At 43.3% G+C, this 26092-nt stretch overlaps 1 protein-coding gene across 2 annotated transcripts in view; it reads right to left on the reverse strand.

Annotated features, from left to right (window-relative positions):
• Positions 1-4928: 4928 nt before the first annotated feature.
• Positions 4929-26092, reverse strand: part of Cfap58 (cilia and flagella associated protein 58) — a 103632-nt gene continuing 82468 nt past the window's right edge. For both annotated transcript variants that reach the window (XM_048424044.3, XM_048424045.3), the window contains exons 16-18: positions 12087-12206; positions 9817-9950; positions 4929-5643 (exon numbers count right to left, since the gene is read on the reverse strand). In XM_048424044.3, coding sequence (XP_048280001.3) covers positions 5532-5643; positions 9817-9950; positions 12087-12206 — 366 coding nt within the window. In that variant the 3' untranslated portion in view covers positions 4929-5531. The remainder of the gene's footprint in view (positions 5644-9816; positions 9951-12086; positions 12207-26092) is intronic.

A 26092-nucleotide genomic window follows, 5' to 3' on the forward strand; every position in this document is an offset into this window, starting at 1 on the left:
TCTAAAGGCATTTCATAAACTAAGACGTATGAATGGCCAAAATGACAATAACAGATGTTTAATGCTATTAGTCATCAGGAAATAAACCACATGGAGACATCACTGATTATGGAAGAGAATGGCTTAAAAAACACTGACGGTGCACAATATTGACAAGGACGAGTCCACAGACATTGTTTTTAGGATGGTAAGTTGATGCAATCCAAGGAACATTTTGACAGTGTCTCATCAAGTAAAATACACACTTTCGTGCAGATCCAGCAATTCCATCCTTTAGTGCTTCTCCCAAGAGAAATGATGTCTATCCACATAATGACTCACGCATAAGTCTTTGCAGCAACTTTATTCACACAAGCTACAATTTAGAAGCAACTTGTTCTCCCATCAACTACTCAAACAAATTGCATTATTTCTATATAATAGAATATTACTATACATTAAAAGTAAATGATTGATGTACACATGCATATAAGAGCACATGGTTGATCTCAAAATTACTGCATGGTATTTTAAAGACCTAAGTCCAAAAGAAAGTTGTGTGGACTTCCTTTATATGGTATTGTAGAAAAGATAAAAACAGCCTACAGTTTTGAAGAAGTCCTTCCTCTGGCCTCTGTGGGCACCAAGTGTGGAAGTGTTCCACAAACATTAATGTATGCAAAACACTCATAAAAATCAAATAATTTTTAAATGCAGAAAGATACATTTAAGAGTATGTGACAGTAATATTTCAAAGACAGTGTCCTAAACATTTACCGATTTGGTAGCCTGAGCCCTCGGTGAGCCAGGACAAATGGTACACATGAGCAATCGCTACAGTCCTAGGTGACAGAGGTGGGGGGCAGGGATTATTGGTAACTTTTTTCCTCCTTTTTGCTTATCCTTACTTCCTAACTTTCTGTTACAGCAGAGCACTTTAAAATAAGAGGGAAAATCTATTTTTAATTATGAAAAAGAAGAATGGTACCCTGTTGATACGACATTTCCTACTGTTATAAAATTCTAGCGGATCTCAAAGCCCTAATGGAACCTTTAAATAATAGATATGAGAAATGGTATACTAAAACAGCATTGAATTAGGAGTTAAAAATGGATAATGCTATAAAAATATTTTCCATCTACTTCAAAGAGAATGATGAGATATATATTAAGTTATTTTACGATTTTAATATTTAAAAACACCCTCCCTTTGCTCCAATAGCAGCGAGGTGGCCACGAAATTGGCTACACTTAATGAAGACATAGTATCCCGTGTTTCAAATCGCCCGCTTTCGTAATGCCACTCTACGCAAAATTCACCACGCAGCATTGTCCTATGGGGATCTTGGCCTAGGCCAAACGTCAGATTCTGAGTTGGTCAGGAAATCAAATGAGAGTTATCCACCCTGGATAAATTTTTCCAGCAGAATTACCACCATGACTAGCGAAATCGCCGCCATCTTTTCCTACTACCCACAGCTAACGCCCTCTCTACAACATATCACAGCAGCAAACCTGCTCTGAGCCGTTCTTCAGAAGTAAGTGCGATAAAAATGCAGCTAGAGGAGAAGCTGCTGGTCGGCAAATGATGGCCTGGGTGTCTCCGTCATCACGTCTCCCTATTAACAGAGAAGCCAGCCATCCCACGTCCCCAGCTTCCCAGCTGGAAGTCAGTGGGTGGTTTAACATCAGGACTCCTCTCTCAGACTCGGAAAACCCTGGGGTGAAATTACGCGGCTGTACCTTTCCCTTGTGTTGCTTTACGATGCAGAGCAGATTTGTGAGTTTTAAAGGCACCATGCCCACTGTGGAGCTCACGGTTACTGTTAGTGCTTTGCAAAGTGCAGTGTCTTTAATGATCCATTTTTGTGCCATGGCTATGGTGGAAATACGTGCACCTAAATGGATATTGCGTACAGTACCGAGCCTTTACTATTTCCAGCCTTGATGCACACTTCCACTGGGACATAAGCACACATCATCTACTGGAGCCGCATGGAGCTCCCAGAACCCTCTTCTGTCCTAGACATAGGCTCCCTGTTGGCGGTGCAGGCGATCACCCAGGAGGAAGAGGACAGCAGAGGTCACTGGGTCTTTTTCTATGGTGACCGAATAACAACAGGAAATACTAATTTCTGATGGTGAGAGGCCACCTTATATTCAAATTGTGTTTTTTTTAACTTGTGTGTAAATTTATTATGATACATTACTATTTTATATAAGATTTTCTTTTCCCCAAGATTTTAATAATAATGCATATAAATTTCATAAAGCACACAATGTGGCATTTTACAGGATACTCAGTTATAAATTAATTACCAAATCAAGCTTCATCCAGACGTTTGAATGTCATCCACCCTGTATGAGCATTGTAGAATTACCTTTATAGTTTGTAAGAGCGATGTATCAGCTTTTCTTCCCCAGTTCCAAACTATTAGCTCTCTCTTCTGTGTATCCATATATGTGTGTGCGCAAACACACATGTACGTATTGCACGCTCTATGCCTGGCAGTACTCTAAGCTTATGAGATGGAACTCATCCACACTTCAAAACAACTCATTGTTTTGAGTCAGGCTGTGAACCCAGAAGATGGCTTCAGGGTTTTTGCCATCCTGGGATCGATCAAGAATCACAGGTGAACCTTTTATAGAGCCCTCTCAACAGCTCAGAATGAACTTGCCCTTAGTTATAGTTCAGAAAATGTCTCTGCGCAGATGGGAAACTGTAAGGGTTAGCTTTATCTATACAATGTATTGCTCTCAGGGAAAATATCATCAGTGACTTTTTAGAAATGGAAATGGTTCCACTGTGTTTTTTTTTAAGTGCTTGGCATTAAACATAGAGCACTGTACACCCAAGAAAGGGTTCTACCATTGAGATATAACCAGCCTATCCTTGTCCACACAGAGATAGAATTTGTGATCTCCCTCTCTCTGCCTCCCAAGTACAGGACTTTCAGGCATGCACCACCTTACCTAACTCTACTGATTCAAACATTCATTTGTTTGTTTTGAAACAAGGTCTTCTGTAGCACAGGCTTAATCTGACTGGCCTTGTAATCAAGATCGGCCCGAATTCCCAATCCTTCTGTCTCTACCACTGGGATTACAAGCATGCATCGCCCATATCTGGCTGCCATTGTGATCTTCTGGATTTAAAATGTTCTTGGTAACTTCTCTAGGAAACATGCCCACTTTTTCCACCCATGTACAGTGCTCAAAGGGCTTAGGAGCTACCTCACAGTATCACCATGGACACTAAGGTTTCTTTCTACCTGTGACCTCCTTACTCTGGTCCAAATCAGAGAGCAGCATGGGATGACACAACCTGTCCCATGTCCCCTTGATCTCTTAGCCATTTCCACTTCAGTAGTCAGTACCTGCCATCCCTTTGTCCAAGGCCTGCCACAGAGCGACAAGGACCTGCAGTGCCTACAGGCAAGGAGAACCAGAAGGGTCCCTTAGCTGGTGGCTAAGAGTGTGAGGCTATAACCATCCAAGCCCCATCATCCCTCATGCTAAAACTCTGAGCACTGAGGAGAGTGTATTCTAAGTTCTGCTGCAAACAAAGCTTGGCTTCGCATGCCCTCCACGGCCTGCTTCCGCTTGCTATTTCACTTCCGCATCTTCTTACCTGCTTTTGTGGAATCACCACATAGTAAAACACTTTCATGGACTCCTCTGTCATTGGTCAGCTTCTGGGGAGCCTCACCTAAGCAAGAGCCCCAGCCTCAGAGGACTCAATTAAGTCCCACGTTCTGGTACCATCTGACCAAGCATCTTGGATGATGCTGCTGACCATGGGAATCGTGGTCTTGAACACAGATGGAACATTCAAATGTTTCACTTATATTATGTAGTAAGCTTTCTTGTCAGGACTGCCAGCCCACAAATAATGACAGAGAGACTTATTAATTATGAAAGTGTGGCCTTTAGGCTTTCTCTAACTAGCTCTTATAACTTAATTAACCTGTTTTTATTAGTGCAGTCTATCACATGGTTCGGTTACCTTTCCTTTCTCCTGTGTGTATGATTTGTTCCAAAACCCATTGGCATCTCCCACACCTATATTCATCCCTCTGACTTCCTTTCTCTCCCTTCTGGAAGTCCTGCATGCCCTCGCCTGCCTAGTTATTGGCCATTCAGCTCTTTATTACACCAATCACAGCAACACAACTTCATAGAATATACAAATGTCCCACACAATGATGCTCTTTTTCATTTCTGAGATACTTGCTCTTTGATAATTTAAAAAAATACAGAAATGAAGTTATTGTAGGAGAGATGACCAAGGTATTACTGAGTGAATATTGAATAAAGTAACTGAGAATGATGCTTACATAATTGGGGTTTCAACAAAAAGAAAACACATGAAATCTGTAACTGAAGGATTTTCTCCCATCCGCTAGTTCCTGAATAACCACTCTGAAGCCTAATATTAATTGCAAACTGGCCTATTAGCTCAGGCTTATTATTATCTAGCTCTTACACCTTAAATTAACCCATTTTAATATATTTTACCACAGGGCTCATGGTTTCTTAAGTCATATCTTGCTTCCCCAGTGGCTGCTGGCATCTCTCTAACTCCGCCTTCTTTTTCCCTTCATCTTTGCTTAGATTTTCAGCATGACTGTATTATGCCCAGCTATTGGCCAAATCAGCTTCTTTATTAACCAATGGTAACAAAACATATTTACCGCACACAGAGGGGCATCCCACATCAGGATTCTGTGACTCAAAGTGCTATCTGGCAGCCTGAGAGCCAAACAGATCCTGGTGCTAAACAACTCCACCTTCAAGCACAAGGCCTCCCAAGTACAGCAGCTAATCCTTCCATTTTCAGTCTTGGGTCCTATGACTCAAATCCTTATGTTAAACAATTCTCTCAGTCATTTTAAACCTTAATGACATGCTCTACCAAAGCAAAGATCAACATCTCTACAAAGATATTTTTTTATGATGAAGTTATTTATTGGCATTTCTCTTCAGAATGGATTTCCCTACCCCAAGCCTGAAATGACATCCCACACGGAAACCACTCTTAACATACTCGTTTGAAATCCCACTAGTGTGTCCTGCTTTCATTCCATGACTTGTTAATGAGGAATAATTAAAATAGATTTCACTAATAAGATGGGAGGGCATGCACTTCATTTTTTACATATAAAATATTTTTACATACAAAAATCTTCAAGTGCTCAAATATCTATGATAGAGAAATTAATACCCAAAGCTTCACCCAGCCGAGTTGCTAAACCTGGTACATTTTAAGTCAGTCAGTGGGATTGTAACAAAAGATCAGCTCTATGCCAAGGGCCAGCCTAATTAAAGAGCTCCAATTAACAGTTTGTTAATGTCCATGTGCTTCGGGTACGACGTCATCACTCTTATAAACAAGACATTGATAGTTGTTCATCTCTTCCCATTCCGGAAAGCTGGCCACCAGCTTTTCTGGATATCTGTAATCTGAGGGATTTAGAGGGCAATTCTGCCACAATGCTCCAGAGCAAATTTCCTGAGCTGTTGAGTTTGATCCAACCAGCAACTTCCAGTTACAACTTCACCTTGGTTGACTGGTTGAGGGGAAATCCACCCCCAGTAAATCGAGGGCCAGGCTGCTTGGCCCCTGAGAAGATGTTGTTCATGGGTGCTCTGTCCTTGTTTCTGTAAGAGAAAAGAGATGGTTAGCTCCCCCCACCATCCTATTCCTCCTCAAAGTCTCATGTTCTGGAAGTTCCTAGGGAATGCTAGTCACTGAAAGCAGTGGATTAAAGCTTCTGGCTAGAGACGAGGTGGTTGTGGAAATCTAATTAGGTGTTTTCTGACAACACGCAGACTTATGGGGCAACAATTAGCTATGATATATATGCCACTACCGGTGGTCCAAATATGAACAGAGGACCTCACTACAGCTCAAACGCTGTGGCTTCGATGCCTTCTGACTTGCAATGCTCTTCCAGTTTTAAAAATACTTGTTTAGTTCCAAAGATCGGTCAGAAAAGCCTTCCTTCTGGTTCAGATATAATGATTAATTAGTCATTTATCACCTGAGATATTTCCAAATTCCTGTGGAAAGTTAGAACTATTTACTGCATGTAAAGTCTCTTCATCAAACTTGGACATCTATAAAATAAGAACTCTCCTATAACTCCAAGCACACAGCAGAAATTGCTAGAAATAGTTTAAGATACAAGAAAGTCTGGAGAAATAAAAAAAAAAGAGGATAGTATTTTGGGTAATAGATAAAAGAAATTTTACTTAAAACAAATCTAACAATATATTTTTCATATGGATCCCTTTCACACACACACACACATATGTGCACATACACGCACACACATATACAACATGCACAAATGCACACACACACACATACACACACATTTCCTGCAGAGACAGCATACTTACACAAGTTCCCTACTTTGAATTATAAAGCACAAAAAATAACAAACTTCTAAGACCAAAATCAAATAGATGTGCTGAATACACATGATTGAGCTTAGAGGAGTGAATTCTGACTTCGGGGAAAAATATCTGATTTGCAAACTACAGCCAAGCATAAGAAGTGAACACTGGAGGAATCAGGTGGGGGACATGGTGGAACCAGCGGCTGATGAAGTGTGTGTGAGGAAAATGAAAGAATCCAAAAGGCAAAAATGATATGAGTTGCTCTTTTCTAAAGGGTGTGTGTGTGTGTGTGTGTGTGTGTGTGTGTGTGTGAACATCCATCCACAGGGAAAGCTCTGAATTATTCCATTTGGAAAGAACCTGTAGAGCACTGGTTAATCAACTCGGCTGCTCTTAGTAGAATTGATTTCATTACTGTGAAAAGCCATCCTCCATAAACAGGACATAAGCCCTAGCTTTGAGTGGGTTCAGCAGAGAGGATTCCTCCCTGTTCTTTGGCAACTTGTCTTGCCCTGCTCGGTGTTAGATGCAAGCAGCCCTCCCTCCCTCTTCCCTGCACTCCCTTGCCTTAAATAACCTGAATTTTCCTTTCTGAAGGAACTTACGCTTAATGCTTCTGGCTTGGTCTAAGCTGACTAATGGGAATACTGCCTCCTCTACATTATCTGTTTAATGTATTTATAGACCATTATAATGACTCCCCGCAGCCTTCTTCCTTCCAGTCTAAACCATCTCAGCACTTTTGTTCTTGCCTGTGCGTATTTTCTTCAGCACCTTCATCTTTTTCACTGTGCTCCTATGAACCCTTCTGTCTACTGGCTTATGGGTGCCTCAGCTGAAAGGAACCTTCAGTGATGCCAAACCTAGGTCAGAGGGCTGCACGGGAGGACAAGCAAAGGACAGGTGAAGGCACAGCCTGAAGAGGAGCCACACTAACCAATGGACACTTCTACAGTAAAGGGAATGGTTCTGCAGCTGGCCACTGTGTGGGAGTACCAATGCAGCTGGCACAACCAATGCTCTCAATTTTCATTGATTTAAGTTTAAATCAAAGAGTCATAAATGCTATATGGCTGCAGCAGCCATTGAGGTGGACTAAGCCAAGAGGGAGCAGCTCATCCTGCTGGATTCCAGTGAACCATGGAGTGGCCAGGAAGGCCACAGAACATAAGGGTAGGGGCCAGAGAGATGGTTCTGTGTAAAAGGGCTTGCTGCCATGCCTGGTGACCTGAACTTGATCCCTAGACTTGCATGACAGAAGGAAAGAACTGACTCACAGAAGTTATCCTCCGACCTCCTTACCTACACCATGGCATGGTCACACTCACATCACACCCAAACCACCACACATGCATACACACAATAAACAAACAAATAAATAAATAAATATAACTTTAAAATTTGTTTTTAAAGAGATTAGGGCAAGCCATGAGCTACAGCAAGAAGTCAATCGGTACTAGAAAGATGATAAGCCCTTCAGCCAAGCTAGCTGTTTGGACTGTGTAAACTATACCACCAGTTTCAAGTGGAGTGTGTGCACCCTCAGAGGCAAATGGACGATTCTCCTGTCGCAGAAAGGAGGCTTGGCCAGACTTTTATCTTAGAAACTAAGCATTGTGTTTTACTTGTCTCTACAAGATGACGAGAGCATGCACACAGACTACAAATTACAATATTCTGAAGGTCAATCTGAAATGACTCCAGAAACTTTTTTCTTTGCTTAAAAAAGTAGGGGATGGATGGGAGGGAGGGAGGGAAGGAAAGGATTTCAAGAATCTCTTATTGTCAGAGTGTGAGCTCAAAAGACTAGTTGATCTCAGAGCTCAACACCTCGCTCACAAGGAGCCATCCCTGCTGACATCTTAGCAGCACAGCCTCGAGATACCAGAGTGGTATGGACCTATCTGTTTGATCACCCTGCCACCCAGTGTAACCCTAGCGTTTCCACTTCTAAGCTCCTTTACCTCAATGGTCTCTCCCTCCCCTCCCCTTCCCTCCCCTCCCCTCCCCTCCCCTCCTCCTCCTCCTCCCCCTCCCCCTCCTTCTCCTCCTCCTCCTCCTCCTTCTTCTTCTCTCTCTCTCTCTCTCTCTCTCTCTCTCTCTCTCTCTCTCTCTCTCTCTCTCTCTCTCTCTCTCATTCTGAAACATCAATGTGACTGAAAACCACCCAGCAAGCTTTAAGCTGCAGATTTCTGAGACTGATCCAGATTCCGGGAAATGGAGCCAGGGAACCTGCATGTTTGATCAGTCTCCCCACAGAGTCAAACAGTCACAAGACCCCCACGGAAGACTGACTTCTTTAAATCATGGCGGTATTTCACTCCACTGAGAAGTTGGCATCTAAATGTGGACCAAGGGAATCTTCTGATTTACAAGAAGGGCATATTTTTACTGGCAAATGAATTTGCATCCAGTTACTTTATATGCTGTTTGCTGCTAGTGCATCGTAGGCAGATGCACTCAAACCATATTTCAGCCTGTCCCCGAGATGTCCATGCAGATGAAATACCAAATATGACTTTCAACCCGTAATGGGCGTCATTGTGGAATTAGCTGGATTGGTTTTGGCAAGGCCACACAATCAGACCAAGTTTCAAACTTCCCGACCTGACTGGGCTCCTGCCCTGCTCCCTGGGCACAGGGAGATGACAATAACAAAGCAAAGGGGACGTTTGCTTCCCAGCATTCGGGCACCCAGAACCCAAAATGTCAAGCTCAGCATTTGTGGAAGAGAAGCTGAGACCAGCGCCCCACCACAGATACTCTAGAAAATTGCCATCATGGATGATCGAGACAGTTGTGTCTAAAACATAGCATGTGTTCCCAATCACAGCAGTGTCCCGGCTTTATGAGAGACAACAGCCACACGAAGCCCCGCCCCCTCCGCAAAAGTGCTTATGGATTTAACTCTGAATAAGCGTCAGCCTAGAGAAGGCTCGTTATTGAGTCTCATCTGCAGTTGTTGCCTGGTGGTTGGCAAACCATGAGGACAGTGTATAACAGGGTAAGGGGTACCCCCTCTTCCATCTGCCCCGTGTTCAATTCATCAGTGAGCAGGGGTTGGTGTATCTCTGTTAGATTCCTAAGGGAAGAGAGATCAATGTCAGATAAGACATCAGTTTCGCTGTGTTATGAACTTCTGGTTGTCTGTCCCATGACTCAGTTTACCCTACTGAGATGGGCAGCTCTGAGAAATTCATCAAACATTTTTTTTTTTCTTTTGACACGGGATCTCACTGTGCAGTCCTGGCTGGCCTGGAACTCTCTTTGTGGCCCAGCCTGGCCTCAGACTCCCAGAAGTCAGCCTACCTCTTGCCTCCTAAGTGCTAAGATTAAAGCCGTGCGGCACCACTCCCTGCTTCCTGAAATATTTTCTTAAATAATCAGACAGCAGGTATAACACGTTCGGAGCATTTGACTGAGCCTTACTTTTGAATGAGTTCTTTGCGTTTCTGAGCCAGGTATTTCTTCTTTATTGTCACCAATTCGTTGCCAAGTCTCTCGATCTCATACTTGTACTCCTGGCTCTGGGATTCATACATATTCAGCTCTGATGACAGAACCTATGTGACAAATGAAGCCACGTTAGCGCAGGAGGTACAGGAGACAGTATCGTTTTCTGGAGCATCTGCTGTAACCTGCTCACGGTCATCCCAGGCGCTAAAGGTGCAGGCCACTATCCGGGATTAATAATAGTTCAACAGCATGCTTGCACAGGTTCAGGGTCCATATCTGGATATTAATCAAGCCGAGGACTGATAACTCATAATCCAGTGGCAAGGGTAAATGAAACAGCATGTCGTGCTTACAAGGAGGCCTAGCAGCAACATTCAAATGGATCCAGGGAATATTATCAATGGAGACCAAAAACTTCCAGACACACGGTCTAGGCTAGTTCTTAGCCCTTTAAAATGTATTCAAAAGAAAATACCACTAGGGAGTGAGATTCTGAGGATTATGGTAGGAGCCCCTCTGAAAGCATGTTGTCCACTACCACTGACTAGGCTTTCAATTTATGTCTATGCCAGGGCAGTTGTTCTACTAAACGTCTGCCATCCTTCTCTTTGCCTTCTCTGGGACTATTCCCAGGATCGCTCTGTATCTCAGCAGTGGGGCACTTTAGCTCTTAGAAGCAGGGAGTTTGGGCCTTAATGTACAATGCAAGATCTTAATGCAAGAGAGAGACTGTAATAAGAAGCCTGACCCCCACCTCTCTCTGTGGCTGGGTTCAGTGAGTGCCAAGGGATCCGAGCTGCACTAAAGCGGGATAGACTCACCCATACAGGGCAGAAGGCATAGCCATACTAAGGTGTGCTCCCTACCAAAATCCAGGCCAAAAAAGGCAATCAATTGTTTTAAGAGGCACGCACTCGTTTTGAAGGTATTTATAAAAGTGAGATGATCATGCTACCCATTTGTCTGCCTCTGAATGCTTTCCTCTTAATTGATGTAAACATGATTTTGGCCGCATTGGCTGCGCTGAAGGACTTGATTTTCGTGTGGAAGAAAACCTGCCCCAGTGGTTTGATTCCTAGGAACAGAGACCCTGTTTTGAGAACCCAGATAAGGGCATTGCTCTGTGGGACTTGCTCAGAACATCCTCCATCCCTCTGCTGCGAGGTGCTGCATTTTAGTCTGAGCTGAAGGCGAGAGTTTCCTGAGGTAAGGGACTGCTGGACCATAATGCCCCTTGGGGGCCTTCGAGGACTACCCAGTGCCAACTGTGCAGAAGACAAAGGAGACATATACTTTTCTAATTTATACTCACCCTGAGAAAACAGGAAGAAAAAAATCACTTTGCTTGAAACATTCAATTGTTTCAGGAAATAAAAGAAATCAAAACGACGTGCCTTTTGCAAAATTCAGATTATGTCTCTGGGTACTCGTGTGAAATGAGCGCTCACAGTAATTTGAAAATTAATATTCTAATTAGATTGGCTTCACCTCTCTATTTTACCTAAAGGATGCAATATTATAATGCCTTGTTTATGAAAATATTAAGCCTACACTAGTAGGGTGCCACCTATTTTACCCCCAGTTGAAGGTACGAATTATCACCCTTGTGGGGCAGGTCAGTGCCAGAAATTAGATGACTGCCTCAGATGTGTGGGGGCACAAAACCTCTCTGGTTTTCTAAAAATAGTAACTGCTTGCTCAGGAGATAAAGTTGAAAAGACGGTCTGAAGATGGCCCGCTTTTGAGAAAACTTTCAAGAGGCCCACAGAATAAGAAAATTCTCCATGTCTCTGAGTTCAGCTTTTGTGGCACTTGGAAGGGAAAATTATGCCAACAAAAATTTTACACGGTTTATCTCCGTTTCATGACTGTTTATGTGATATGGGGCAAGGCTCTGGGGACAGGTGGCTGCTTCACAAACATTTATTGTGGGTGGAAAGGAATAGCAAAAAGCTGGTTTGGTGCAGTAATGGGCTTTGGTTTGGCAACAATGTTTAATGTTCTTTTCTGCCATCTGAGCTGTCTGAACCGTTCTGTGACCTTCCGTGTAAACCCTTCCTCCATTACACAGAGTCCTTCCTTCCTCAACTCCTTCCTTAGAGCTCGCTCTCCTCCTTCTGGGATGATTAGAGTCTAATGAACTCTGAGAGAAGCTGGCTTGGTGGGCGCCGGACTCACTGAGCAGCCGGGGAGCACCCTCAAGGCAACTGTCCTGCCACGGGAGAGCAGGGCCTGCCACTTACTTTCAGCTGCTTGGTCCTCTCCCGCAGCGTGTGCCGGTAGATCTGCAGCTGCTCCGCAGCCTCGGGACCAGGCTGCCGGGCCAGGACATGCTTCAGTTCCACGTACAGCTTCTCTTTCTCCTGGGGAGAGCATAACCAGCAGCGGAAGTTAAAGAGCCGGTCCAAACAAGGGGAGGGGCTTTCCCCACAGTGCCGGTGGGTCTGGAGTCTTCGAAGCTACTTGGCAGTTGTACGCTGCTCACATTCACTCTGGAGCTGTCACACCAGCTCCAGTCAGGGACCTAGAATGTGCCCAGCACTTGGGGTCTAGCGACAAGGAACAAGACATGATGAGCACCCTCTCTGTCTGGACACATGATCACAGGGCAGTGCCATAAGGGTCCAGTGACTGTTCTCAGAGGTGCGGCTCTAAGAGTTCATGTGGTCTCAGACGGAGTTACCTCACAACAGTGAGTCTAGGGGACAAGTCAGGAGGGAGAGAGAAGTGCCCACATCATAGGGAGGCGAAGTTCTATTGGGAAGTGCCAGCACATCTTTCCGGTAGTTGAGAGCCAGGAATGAGCATCCCTGTGCTGTCTTCAGAGGGAAAAGTACAACCAGAGGAAGGATGGCCCCAGGGACTCAGGGAAGACGGGGAACCGGGAAAGCTGAATCTCAGGTATGTTAGGAGGAAACGCAGGTGGAGGCGAAGACAGTACTCGGGTGGAATCCAGGGGCTTTGGTGATTGATCCAAGTGTGGAAGGCAGAAACCCAGTGACTCTGGAATCTCTGGTTTCTGCCTTTGTCATAGTGATGGAGCAAGCAGAGCAAGGCTGGAAGAGGAAGAGAGGTCCCAGCGGCTACTCAGTAGATAGAGGCTGTGGTCACACTGAGCCTAGACCATGGAAGCTGCAAGTGTAGCCCAGAATTGGGAAGCCAAAGAACAAACTGGACCAGCACACCCAGCTCCCTGAGATAACAAGCATACAGGGGTGGGTATGGAACAGAGTAAAGAATCAGACTGAAGGGGTACAGCTCAGAACCACTGAAAGCAAAACGAAGCAAATTCCTTAGAAACAGGAGAGATGGCATGCGAGTCATCAAATGAGAGAACGAGAAGAAACCAGACAACCTCAAATAACCTGAGCCAAACTGAAGTCAGCCCCCAGATACCCTCTCTCAGGCTGGTTGTGGAGACATATGGGAATCAAAAATTACACACATGGAGGAGACACCTCAGGAAACATGAGGATGTGGGCAGAAGGGAGAGAAGGAGACGGTTTAAGGGATGGATGGAAAGCCCAGGAAAATGAGGGCAAGCTTATTTGCGGGACTAGAAGAAAGGATTTCCCAGGGACAAAACGTGCACCAGCTTTTCACAGCTTCATTCAAACGGTAAACAGTACAGAGCTCCCACTGGCAGCCTGGTGTTAATCACTGGGGATGTTTTCAGACCCCGACACTAAAGGTGCTAGACTTGAACACAGGGTGCTTCGGAATCGTGCCCCAGTTCTGTACGCACACGTGTATGGGGCGGGGCTAACGGAACAAGCATTAATAAAGAAAGGCTTGCGTGTGCCCATTAGTCTCCGAGCGTGCAGTTTCCTGTAGGTAATTATGCTAACGGGAAAACCAGGGAAAGTACAGGTCCTTGAGTTCTTAAGTTAAGTGAAACATCCAGTCAAATGGAAACTGACTTCTACCCAGAGCTGTTTAGCCTTGGTATTGGCGTCCAATGATCTATTTTTACCAGAGCACAGGAAATCCATTTTTAAAACAGTGAAAATCCATTACCATGACACTGTTACCATTTGGTTTAGGTTTTCCCTTTCCCCTGGCCAAATTTGAGAAATTCTATTATAAAAAACCTAGCTCAATCTACAGGCGAGTGTTTGCGGCTTTAAAATTAGGTGAACGGAATTAAGTGTCTCGATATCCACATCCACCAAACAAACAAAATCCGAAAACGACAAGGAAACTCTGAAGCCCATATTAAGAAAAACGCAGACAAATAGAATTAGAGAGGGTGATTGTCCTTTGTCATGTGACCCCTCCTGTCACACCTTCCAATGTAGTCTTCGCAGCAAATGGATATAGCAAGCAGAGAGACCAGCATCAGGAGGTGAGTTTATTTTCTATAGCCTCTTAACACCTTCTCTGTTGGAAAAATAACACTTCTGACAAGACTCCAAGATTCAATTTGGAGAGGCTGAGACCTACGCGGAGAGGCCTCTGAAACTGTTTTGTTCATTTCTTTCAGTTCACCCTGCTTTCTTTCAGAGACACAGAGGGCTGAAAAGTAAAGAACCCCACGATGATAAAGAGGAAGCAATCTGGCTCAGGATAGCATGGTGTCTTGGCTGAAAAGACCATCGGACTCTAAGGACCATGAACTATTTCCCATGTGTAATGTTTTTCAATTACCCATGCTCAGCTGGGAGTCAAGGCACAGAGAAGGAAGTCTGGAAGGAAGCAAATGCCGTTACCTCACTGCAGAGGAGGAAATGTCAAAGTCAATGGGGACTAATAATGTCTGAAGTCCCTCCCCAAGGGTATAGCCATGCTACCCAAGAATCACCTTCACTGTGATTCAGGGGACTTAAAGATACGCTATTGCATGGGGTGGGGGTGGGGGGAGGCAGGGAACTGGGACCAAACTAAGCTGCAAAATTCCAGAAGGCTATTCAATAACATCAATAAAAGAATCAAGCTGAAGGTAAATCAGGTCCAAAGCCAGCACAGAATAAATGGTTTAGGGAAAAGATGACTCAATCCCTCCATCCCCTCTCCTGCACTGTTTAAGTAGCCCTGCCTACGTACCCACCTTCTGATGCAGAGTGAATGACGCTCAATTCCACTACATCCAGTTTTGTTTCTTAAAGTTCTAAAATGAATCATAATTGATTTGTCCTAAAGAATAGCTGAGCGTGAGATGGAAAGAGGGCTCAGCGGTTAAGAGCTCTTCTGGAGGAGGGCCCAGGTTCAGCACTCACATGACTGCTTACAGCCAATCAGTCCCATGGAATCCAGGGCCTGCTTCTGGGCTCTACCGGTATCAGCCATACACACAGGGCACCTACAAACATACTGGCAAAACAGTCATACACATAATCAAAAAACAAATCTTAAAAGAAGGAAAAGAAAAGCAATTGAACTGAACAGAGAGGGACCTACAGGTGGAGAGAAAACTGAAGGAGTCTCCAGTAAAACCAACCATTCAAAGCCTGAGTTCTGAGAATTGAACCACCCAGGCTGAGTGACGCTTCTGTGTGGTTCCGGTAGGTGGAAGCGAGGCCAAAGGCCACTCTGGTGCTGACAGACACACAGGGGCGCGGGAAGAGTGTGACCATGGAGAACAGCCGTGGGAGGGCGTTGGCTGCCGGTTCTCGGTGTATGTGGATTTGGGTCTATACTTACAGAGGAAAACCTGACTGGTGACACCGAGTGACACCTGGGCCTCATTAACATTCCAGTCATGTATACCATACAAATTTGTATTTGGGCAGAACGTGCTGGTAATTTAGATAAATATGGAGAGTTTGATGGATTGACAGTCTTAAGCACGATTGTCTTCCAATTTATTTCTCTCCTAACCCTCTACAAGGTCCAACCAAGCTCTTCAAACATTGTGCAATGGTGTGTATAATAACCCCATTTGGAGACAAAGCATGCAATTCTATTATAAAGAAAATCTATCTTATGCAACAGAGACTCATTAACTGTCCGATGTGTATTGTCTCCATAAGCCAGCAGCAGCAGGACCAGCTGTCTCATAATACATAGCCTGTCCCTCTTCATTAAGCCACATCCATTTCTCTTTAAACCTAGTCAATTAATTTGTCACTTGGTTAGCAGCTCCATATGTCAATGAAACATCATAAGAAGAATCATAAATACGTTAATTTCCTCACCAACAAGTCGTTGCACCTTTAGGTTTCCATTTCTTATTTATTCAGAGTTTTTATAGTGTGCATCAACATTACTTGGCAGCATGCTTTAGTCTTTAAGTTATTTTATGAACAGCTCTACTGGAATAAAGCAAGATTATTCATACTAAAAGACTGCCTTTCTCTTTGACTGAGCATATCTTGAGACTAACCACACTGTGTCCATGCTAAAACTGACATTCTCTTCCCTGGTACTCCATGCCCTCTGTGGGAGAGATCACCGGGCATGATTGTAGACTATCTGGCTGCAAGAGGCTCCACCAAGTTGCAGCGGACAGCTGCACAGTGGATTGTCTAGATCTGCTCGGTGCAGTGTTAAGAAATGATAGAGACTGGGGAGGTGGCTTAGCAGTTCCCAGAGCAGATGTGGGAGCCCATCTGGAATTCCAGCACTGGGAAAGCTGACCCAGGAAACCCTGAATGAGACGGCTAGCCAGACTCTCATGAAGGAGTTCTGGGTTCAACTGACAGACCCCACCTCAGTGAAGAAAGTGGAGAGTAACCTAGGAAGGCCATCCACTTCAGCCACTTTATGTACCTATATGCCCACATACACTGTACACACATGTGCCTGCATATACATTCAAACATGCATACACACACAGGAACACATACTACATATACACAATGAAAAAAACTGAAAAAAAATTAACTATACTACTAACTTCAAATACTGCTGCTATCACTTGGTGGCAGTCCACAACCTGAACTGGAAACTCCAGATAAACAATCACTTCAGACCTGGGATATTTGTAATTTACCTGACAATAAGTTAAAAATCTGCTAATTAGTGAGTGTTAATAAGAACGAGTGTTGTAGTCGCAATGGTTCAGAGGAAGAGGTTGAGTTGCCCACAGAACTCCTTTGCCTCCCCAGCCAAGGTTTTATAATCACTGTTTATATTCTCTGTCCTTTCCTTTGCATCTTTGGCTGGAAACAGAAGGTAGTTTTCGGTTGCCATCTACCTCAGTGCCTCTTCTTCCTCGGCTCGTCTACTTGAAGCCGTAACCTACTGAGAGGAACTAATTTATTCTGTTCTCATCCAAGTCTGCACTTGGCAAATGCCAGTGCTCGATTCTGCTCACCCTGGAATCATCCATTTGCCTGCGCAAGAGTTAGGGCTATCTGCCACCCCCACCTCAGAGAACTAGCAGATGCGTAAGAAGCAGGCAGCTTTCCTCCTGGCTAGAGATGCTCAATGATCTGCCCAGTGGCCCACCCACGTGGGCGCCTCCAAGGACAGAGGTGTGTGGCTCCTCTTTATTCTAGGCTCACCTGGAAGACTGAAAACACAGTCAATTAAGAAATAAAAATTCTTCAACCACTGCTTCTAAAAATGCCTCTTTCACAGAATACACAGAAACAGAAATGCTGACTTCCTGAACCCTAGCAGACATCATTTATGGTCCTAACTCCCACACTTGAACTTTGTGAGCCTGAGGTCAGAAGTGGGGTAGAGTTCTCTGCGTCCTTCGCACCTAACTCCTGTGTTCCACTCATTTTGGGGCTCAGTGATCTTGCCGACTGCAATTATGGTGATGCCTCTATGCACCCCATAGCTTACAGGCTTCTTCAGCAGAGGCATGTGGGTATTTGTGCTGAGAATTCTTCTCGAACTACCCTAGACCTCTAGATAACATCTTCCGCTGGGCAGAGCTTGCACCCTGCGGGTTGCACTCTGGTGCTGTGAGGCTCAGCATTGTGAAGTCAACTTTTCCGTGGTGTCTATTTGTGCGTAGCTCGGAAAATTAGTTGATGTACAACCTTGATCTCCTCATTAAACGCCTCTAGAGGTTTCTAATAGTCCTGTTTCTGACACATTTTTGAAATTCATATGACTTGTAAATGTATTCGAATTAGCTGGCTCTGACAACCCTAGTTGAATGTGCACGGGCACGCTGATCGCGTCAGTATGGACGTGCAAGGGTTAGTCTCAAGCTGCTTTCCTCGATCAAGTAATGTGTTCACTCTTCAACAATGTTCTTAAACGCAGAAATCCTCATCACACAAGACTCCTTTCCAGAATTAAAAGAAAAAGTACTCTTTTCTTTTCTTTCTTTCTTCCTTCCTTCCTTCCTTCCTTCCTTCCTTCCTTCCTTTCTCTTCTTTCTTTCTTTCTTTCTTTCTTTCTTTCTTTCTTTCTTTCTTTCTTTCTTTCTTTCTTTCTTCTGCCTCTTGGCTTAAAATGTAGTTTTCTTGATTTTAGTTCTTTTTCCATACCCCTCACACGCATCCACAATTCTTAATAAGGGACAAAGCTAGATTTAATTCTTAAGCAAATTACATGACCCCCCACCCCCGCAGAAGGCAAGTCCAGAACACTACCAAATGTATCTGAAGATGCCTGTTTTCATTAGTAGGAAAATGAATTAGAAGCTCTATAAATATATTACATTTCTGCATGACTTTAGAAAAGGAAAAATAAGGGCTAGTGTCTCGAGACTTTCTTGTTTATTGGCTTTATAAGAAAAAGGTCAGCAAAAGTGAGCCTTGGACCCATCTTACTTATGATGTCATGAAGTGGCAAGGTCCCCTAGAGGAGGCACGAGATGCTAGAATTGGGGAATAAACAGAACTGCATAGCTTAGTTCCCTGTGAGCAGAAAGCCAGTCTGCTACGTCCTGGGTCTCGGCTTCAGATGTGGATGGTTACGAGTCTTATGAGGCACTTGAGAAGTTCACATGCTCCGCCTTTCACCACGTTTATAACAATGAAGAAAATGTTTCTGATAAAACCAACACAAACTTTCAAGAAGGATCTTTTTGTAAGGGATTTTATTTACAAAATACAAACAAATGTTCGTGAACCTCTGCACAGGGTAGTTAATCCCCTAGACCAGGCTTCCCTTTGTTAGCTGAGGCTGTTTGCCTGAGTCACCTTTGAACCCTTACTTAGTAATTGCTGTGAAGAATTTGCTACTATTTAAAACACAGTAGTGTTGACTTTTCTTAAAACCATTAAGGAGACAAATCCAGAGAAATCCAAGGCAAGTAAATATTTATCTATGCAAGATTCACACAGAGGTAGAAAAGTCTGAAACTGAAGTTTACCAACCAGTAAAGAAAAAGCAAACAGCTCATTATAAAGATTAAGATATCCCAGGTCCCCAAAGACCTGGACAGGTTTGGCAGCAGAGGTGATATCTAGTTGGTGAGTCACAGGAGAGACACCAGGTATGTCTTGTATATTAGTAACCATAACAACAGAAGTAATCAGAATATTTACAGTTATGGGCCAGAAAACAACTTTGCTGTAAGAGGAAAAATTGAATAGATGAAGCCCTTTGAAGTTAGGCCATTTGAAATGCGTCCATTGTCACCCAGTGGATTAAATTTCTAAAATGTACCCAAATGCTATGCAGGAATTTGACACAGGGAAGTTAGCCATTATTGATGCTCTTGTTCAACTGATGGCATCCAGGCTCCTCACCCTCCATAAATGGTGCCCATAGTTCATCATCTTCATAAACCCTTTCTGTTTGTTTGCTGCTTGCTTGGTTTTTTTGATGGTGATATCTCACGTGGTACCTCCTCTCGGAAATTTTATTGCCTATAAAGCTTGGCATTGAGAAGAGAGTTACTGGGTCTCGATAATCATAGCCAGACCATCGGATTCCAAACACAAAGTAATAGAAAAGGGGGTGGGGGGTCGAAAAGGATTCATGGATGAGGGCCAGGTCACCAGGAAGACGAGAACCGTTTGGTCCCAAGCCCTGGGATCTTTTCCAGTAGTTCTCAGTCTTCCAGGGTGGGAAACATTTTGGCAGACTCATCTCATGTTGTGGTTGTTCTTGCTTGCCTAAAATTTTCATACATTCAGGTTGCTGCTGACAATTGATAAAAGTTGGGAGAAAAAGACTCAGTCTTCTTTAGGGATGTGGTGCCAGCCCAAGCATCAGTAGGCCCCACACCCATGGGGTGGACGCTATGGTTTGGTTTGGTTTGGTTTTGCTCTTTTAAGCATATTAAGTTGGGAAGGAAAGATGGCTGAGGGGGGGACAAGGGAAATTTTGAAAGAAAGTGGAGTGTGCTTGAACATGTGGAATGTATTTTAATTCAGCTTAATTGACCATTCAAAAGATTTCCCCTGGGGGCTGTAGAGATGGTCCTATAATTAAGAGCACTTGCTTTTCCAGAGGACACAAATCTGGACCTCAGCAGCACAGAAAGATGGTTCACAACTGATTTGTAAATCCAATTCTAGAATATCCAACACCCTCTTTGGCCTCCAAGGGTACACCGCCCCCCCCCCCATACGCACACATACACACACCTGAAAGATACACAGCGGAACTGTGGGGGGGGTCACTCTTTTTTAAAGGGATAAAACAGGTGTTTGAAGATCTGCCCTGAAACAGTCTCCTGGGTGGGGCTCAGCACCCAGAGATAAGCATCAGCTAAAGGGGAAAAGAGATTGAAACACCCTTTCGTTGTTGTGAGTTTGTTTGTTCTAGCTCCACAGATTAAACTGGCGTGTTGAGACTTTAAGGCAAGCACCTGCTAGTGAACTGCACCTTGGCCCTCTTTTTACATTGAGAGCTGACCCTCTAATGTGCCCAGGCAGGCCTTAAACTCCTGATCTAACTGCCTCTGCTACCTAAAGAGCTGGTTGATGCCACTAACCCTAGGCTTAAAAGTAATTTTTGAGCTAGGCAGTGGTGGTACACACCTTTACTCCCAGCACTTGGAAGACAGAGGCAGTCAAATCTCTGAGTTTGAGGCCAGCCTGGTCTACAGCGTGAGTTCCAAGACAGTCAGGGCTACACAGAGAAATCCTTTCTCAAAAAAACAATAAGAAGAATTTTTGATGTGATTTGGTTTTCCTGAAAAACTGAACTAAAATTTATTTTAAAACTGTCACATAACAGAATTTATACTGTAACTATAGCAATGTATGACTTGAAACAAATAATTAAGACAATTACTAATCATAATAATAATCAATGAATCGTGAATTTATAAGATTTGTGTTATTTAAAGCTATTTGATATTTGTAGCAATTTCCAGTGGATCTATAGATAACTAATATGGACATTTTCACTTTTATCCTAAAATAGTATCTTTATAGGGTTGTAGACTTCATTTCCCCAAGTAGAAAACAATGTTGAACTTTTTTTTTCAGGTTTATTTCCCATTTTTGTTTCTTCTTCTAGCCTTGCAGTACTAGGCAGGAGGACTGTGCGTGGGTCCTGCAGAGCTTTCTCCATTGATCTGTAATTGTTTATATATGCTGGAGAGATAAATTTTATGCCTTAACTTTCTTTATGATTTCCTGGAGGAACAGACGGCCTTAATTTTAGTGTAGTAAGATTTAGCTATAATTTCTTTTATGGTTAATGCTTTTTGTGTTTCATTTAAGTACTCTGGCCGAGTGTTTTTAAAAGATTTCTTTCAGTAGAAATATTCAAAGGCTTCATTAATTCCTTGCAAATCTCTTTCCAGTTCCTAGATCTTTAACGCTATCTCCATCTGCACTTACGCTTGGTTGATTTGTTCTCTTCCAGACTCTGGCTTGTCATTGACTTTGAGTGGGATTCCAACATTTTCCTGGCGATACCTCTGTGGCATCGCGGCCCATGCCATCTAGTGTAAAGATTAGAATTGCACCTGCAGCTGCTGTGCATTGTATTTTCACTGTACTGTTGGGCTGCACTGTGAGGGGATAATTCCACTGAATGGCAGATACCAGTGTTGTCCACACCTGGTAGAAGCAGGTGAGCAGGGACAGGCTAACAGGAAGCTTGTTAGCGACTATAAGTCACGGCCAACTCACCTCCCTGAACAATATCGCAGTTTGGAAAAACTGAACAAAGAATACTGGTGGTGGGGAGGTAAGAGAAGCCAGTCCACCCCTCACACAGAGCCTGCACTAGAGACACGCCAGGCACAGCGTGCGTTATTTCGCCAACTGGACGCTGTGCTCCAGATGAGGAGTATGAAGCTAGGAATAGGGGTGCCTTTCCAAGAGCAGCAGAGACAAGCTTGGAACTGACTGGCTCCAAACAGAGTGGTTCAGATTGGGATAAAAAGATATGGATATTTTCCTTGTTCTCAGCCACTACATGAAAAAGGGGAACAATTCAAAGCAAGGCACAGGAGTGAGAATGTGAGGACTTAAGAGCGTCAAGGGAATAGTCCAAGGGGGCTTGAGCCAGTGGGTGTGCGAGAAGGGTTATAGTCGCTTACTAGACTAAAGAGGACAGTCACGTGTGTCTCAAAGGACACAAGGTGAGTCTATCTTTAATTCTTGTAGTAGGAAGCTATAGAGGTTTCTTGGTGATAATTATCCTTATATTAATAGCATGATATATTATTTCTAAACTGCTCTGATGAGTTATTTATATCATGAAACATATAAGTCAGGGCATTTCAAAGACTGAGATTAAAATGTACGTGCATATTAATTTTTTTTTTAGGATTTTCTTCTAACCTAGAGCAGGTTGTCTCAGGTGCTCTTGGATTGCAGAAAGGATCTGAAAGAAGACAATGCCTAATGCCTAATGAGGCTGGAGACAGATGTGCGAGCACATATAAACAGACTGAGGTGGTCAGCAACTGGCTGGAGCAGAGGGAAAGTGGAGGAGTCACAGTGGTTCTTGTACCTCAAGCTATGGAGCTTAGAAAAGCTGCCACCCCATGAATGTTCACAGCAAGTCAGGGAGAAGGCAGTGCCAGGTGGAAGAGGATGTCTGATCTGAAAGAATTAATAGGACATCCTCATAACATGCAAGTACCAAGAAATTTGAGCCCAGGATGCCGAAGCGTCTAGAGAAATCATCTTGACTTTCACCCTCCTAAAGGTGGTCCCTGATGTCTTAGCAGGGAACGAGACCTTTGAGAGTAAAAGCAGCATTTGAGAATATGACCAGGATAATGGTTACCACTGGCCAACAGGACAGGAGGGAACAAACAAGCAAAGGAATGAGAGAGAAGAGTTAGATGGCGGAAGAGAATCGTCCAGCTTCTGAGACAAGAAAAAGAGGAAGGCACATGTAAAAGGAGTGGATAGCATCAAATTCAGTAAACCTTGGGGGACCAAAAAGCAGCTGCATCCCATTTATTCAAGCATACACTAACTCCTCCATTCATTTGCAGTCTTCTACACACACACACATACACACACACACACACACACACACACACACACACAGACACTCGTGCTGCCCCAGGCACTGGGGCTACACCAGCATTAACATCTCTGCAACCATAGTTACCCTCTAAGTCACTTGCTATTATTTATTAAACAGCTGCTACACGCCAGTCCCATTTTTTCCTTTTACAAATGGTACCCATCCCTTTTAATGATTCTGCAGTTCACTAGCCTCACCTTACTGATGAAGAGATGTGACCCCAACAAGATCACTCTTCCCAGAGCTGTGAGGAAAACCCAGTTCCCAGAGACCATATTCCTTCTGTGATTTAAGGAATTTAGAGTCTAGTGGTGGAGAAGACAAATGACTCCAGGGTATTCTGAGATAAGGGGAGTTCTGGACAATAACAAACAGAGAAGGGACATCTCTGAAGAGAAAAGGTCCCTGGCTTCCATCACCCATAGTACTCCATCACTTTCCAAAAGTGCAAGGGATTCCACTTCCAAGGTCCCTGGCTAGGATCACTCACCCTTTTCCCCTGAGTCAATCTCTCTAAAGCTTGTTTCTCAGTGAGTTGTACAGGAGTAATATAAGCCAGGCTACAAATGTGTTGTTGGGTTTCCAGAGAGAGACAATCAGGAGATAGCTTTCACTAAAATTGAGAATCTTTGGTCCTAAAAGAACTTCGTTCCTCTGGCCCAGTCTAACGTCTCTAAGTTAGAAGTATACCTTCTGCTCTAAAGACTGGAGACAAGAGTTATTCCAGGAAGTAAACTCCAGCCCCTCTCTCTAAGACGCACCCGACGAAGGAAACGCAGTGGAAATTCTAGAACCATAGTTAATTTGACCTAGGATATTAATGATCCCCTGGGGATTAATAAAAGAGAAGCTGATGTCAAATACTTAAGAAATAGTAATTATGATACTAGACAAGCATTATTGGGCATATGTCAGAGCTCAGGAGAAACCACTTTCTACACACTACCCCTGTGACCCTCTCACATCCATTTCTCTTTGTGATTGAAAAAACAGGGACTGACTGAGGCTAAGTCATGTGTTTAAGACTGCTATAGAGATCAATACTTTGCAATGGTACAGATCTTGATTTATTGATACAAATTTAAGATCAATTTATATATATATATATGTGTGTGTGTGTGTGTGTGTGTATTTCTGCTCTTGATTAAGGTATTGTGTTTGTGCAGCTCATTTAAAAAATGTAATGTATAATTAAGAGGTACAGGTTAATAGATAGTCATCTATAATAGTCAAGTTTGTAGTCACGTTAGTTAGATTTTCTAGATATAGAGAGATATATTTCAGTTAGATATGTATTCTTTAAATCTTTCAGAGACCTTCAGAATACGACATGTGCAATGAGACACATCTGCTCCTGGCAGCACCAATTACTTCAAGAGGAAGATGGGTATAAAAGGGGCTCCTTACAGAGTTTGTTAGCCATTTAGGCAAGAAACTGCTCTTGCCTGGACTGTTTGATGTTATGCTACATGAACTGGACATGGAGCACCCACAGAGAAATGACTGCTGAACTTGCCTAAAGGTGAGATGGTCCTTCAGGGTTCCTGCTTCATAAAAAATCTGCAAGACATTCTGCAGGACACAGAAGAAAGTGACTGACAAACTGCCAATATAGACAGAACTGTCTTTGAAATTTCCTGCTTCATGGAAAAGTCTGCCAGATACAATGGGCCTGTAGGCTAAAGATGGGTGCTCACAATGTTACAGAAGAACTTTGGGTGATTGTACAGGAAGCGAGATGTCTGTCGATTCTAGAGTGTTGGAAGTTGCTTACAGTGCACTTCCTGTTTACTTAAGTAATATTATATTCTTCTAGAGTCGTTGAAGGAGTTGAAAAATAGATAGTTATAGTTTTCCTTAGTTATGATAAAAGATAAAGGAGATATAAATATTGTAACTATAATTCTTGCTTGATAACTGCTTTGTTATATATAATTTTACTATGTTAAAATTAAAATGTTCCTTTTTATTTAAACAGAAAAGGGGAAATAATGTGGGAAGTCCTTCTGTATATGTGCTACTTTTATTGGTTAATGAATAAAGAAGCTGCTTTCAGCCAGTGGCTTAACAGAATGGAGCTAGGAGGGAAACTAAACTGAATGCTGGAAGAAAGAAGGTGGAGTCAGAGACATCATGGAGCTGCCAGAGGGGAAAGATGCGAGCTGCCCACTGGAACCTTGCCAGTAAACCACAGTCACATGGTGATACACAGATTAATAGAAATGGGTTAACCAAAAATATAAGAGCTAACTAGCAATACGCTTAAGCAATTGGCCAAGCAGTGATTTAAATCATATAGTTTCTGTGTGATTATTTCTAGTTGGGATGCTCTGGAAACAAACAAGTGGCCTCCTACAACACAAGACCACACACCTTTAAAGTACAAAGGGAAGACTTGGACCCAGGACACAGATTTGGTTTGGGGCAGAGGGGTTATTGGAAGTTGAACCCAGGGCACAGTTGCTAGATAGGTAGTCTATTGTTGAGCTACAACATCAAATTCTTTTTTAAAATTATTACCTACTTTGAGATAGGGCCTCATTCAATTGATCCTGGAGCTTACTTTACAACATAAGCAAGCCTTGAACCTGTCATCCTCCCACCTCTACCTCGTGAGTAGCTGGGATTACCATTCTGTAGCAGCAAGTCCAACTTTGCTTTGTGATTTTTGCCCCTTTTATAATACTTAGGCCTCTTCCTCCTTCTAGAGAGAAGCTCATTTATCATACAAGGACACTTACCCAGGAATACCCACCCACAACTTTTACAATCACGAGAACTGAAAAGAAAATGTACTAAACTAAACCACATCACTTGAAAGGATGGATATCATAGAGATATACAATGGAATTATCTACAGCTTGAAGTGTATCCACATAGATCGCAGAAATATAATGTGGAAAGGGCATAAAAGGAAATGAATAATAACGTGTGTCATATAATACCACGT

Source organism: Myodes glareolus, chromosome 7 (assembly GCF_982192425.1).
Source record: "Myodes glareolus chromosome 7, mMyoGla1.1, whole genome shotgun sequence".
Classification (NCBI taxonomy): Eukaryota; Metazoa; Chordata; class Mammalia; order Rodentia; family Cricetidae; genus Myodes; species Myodes glareolus.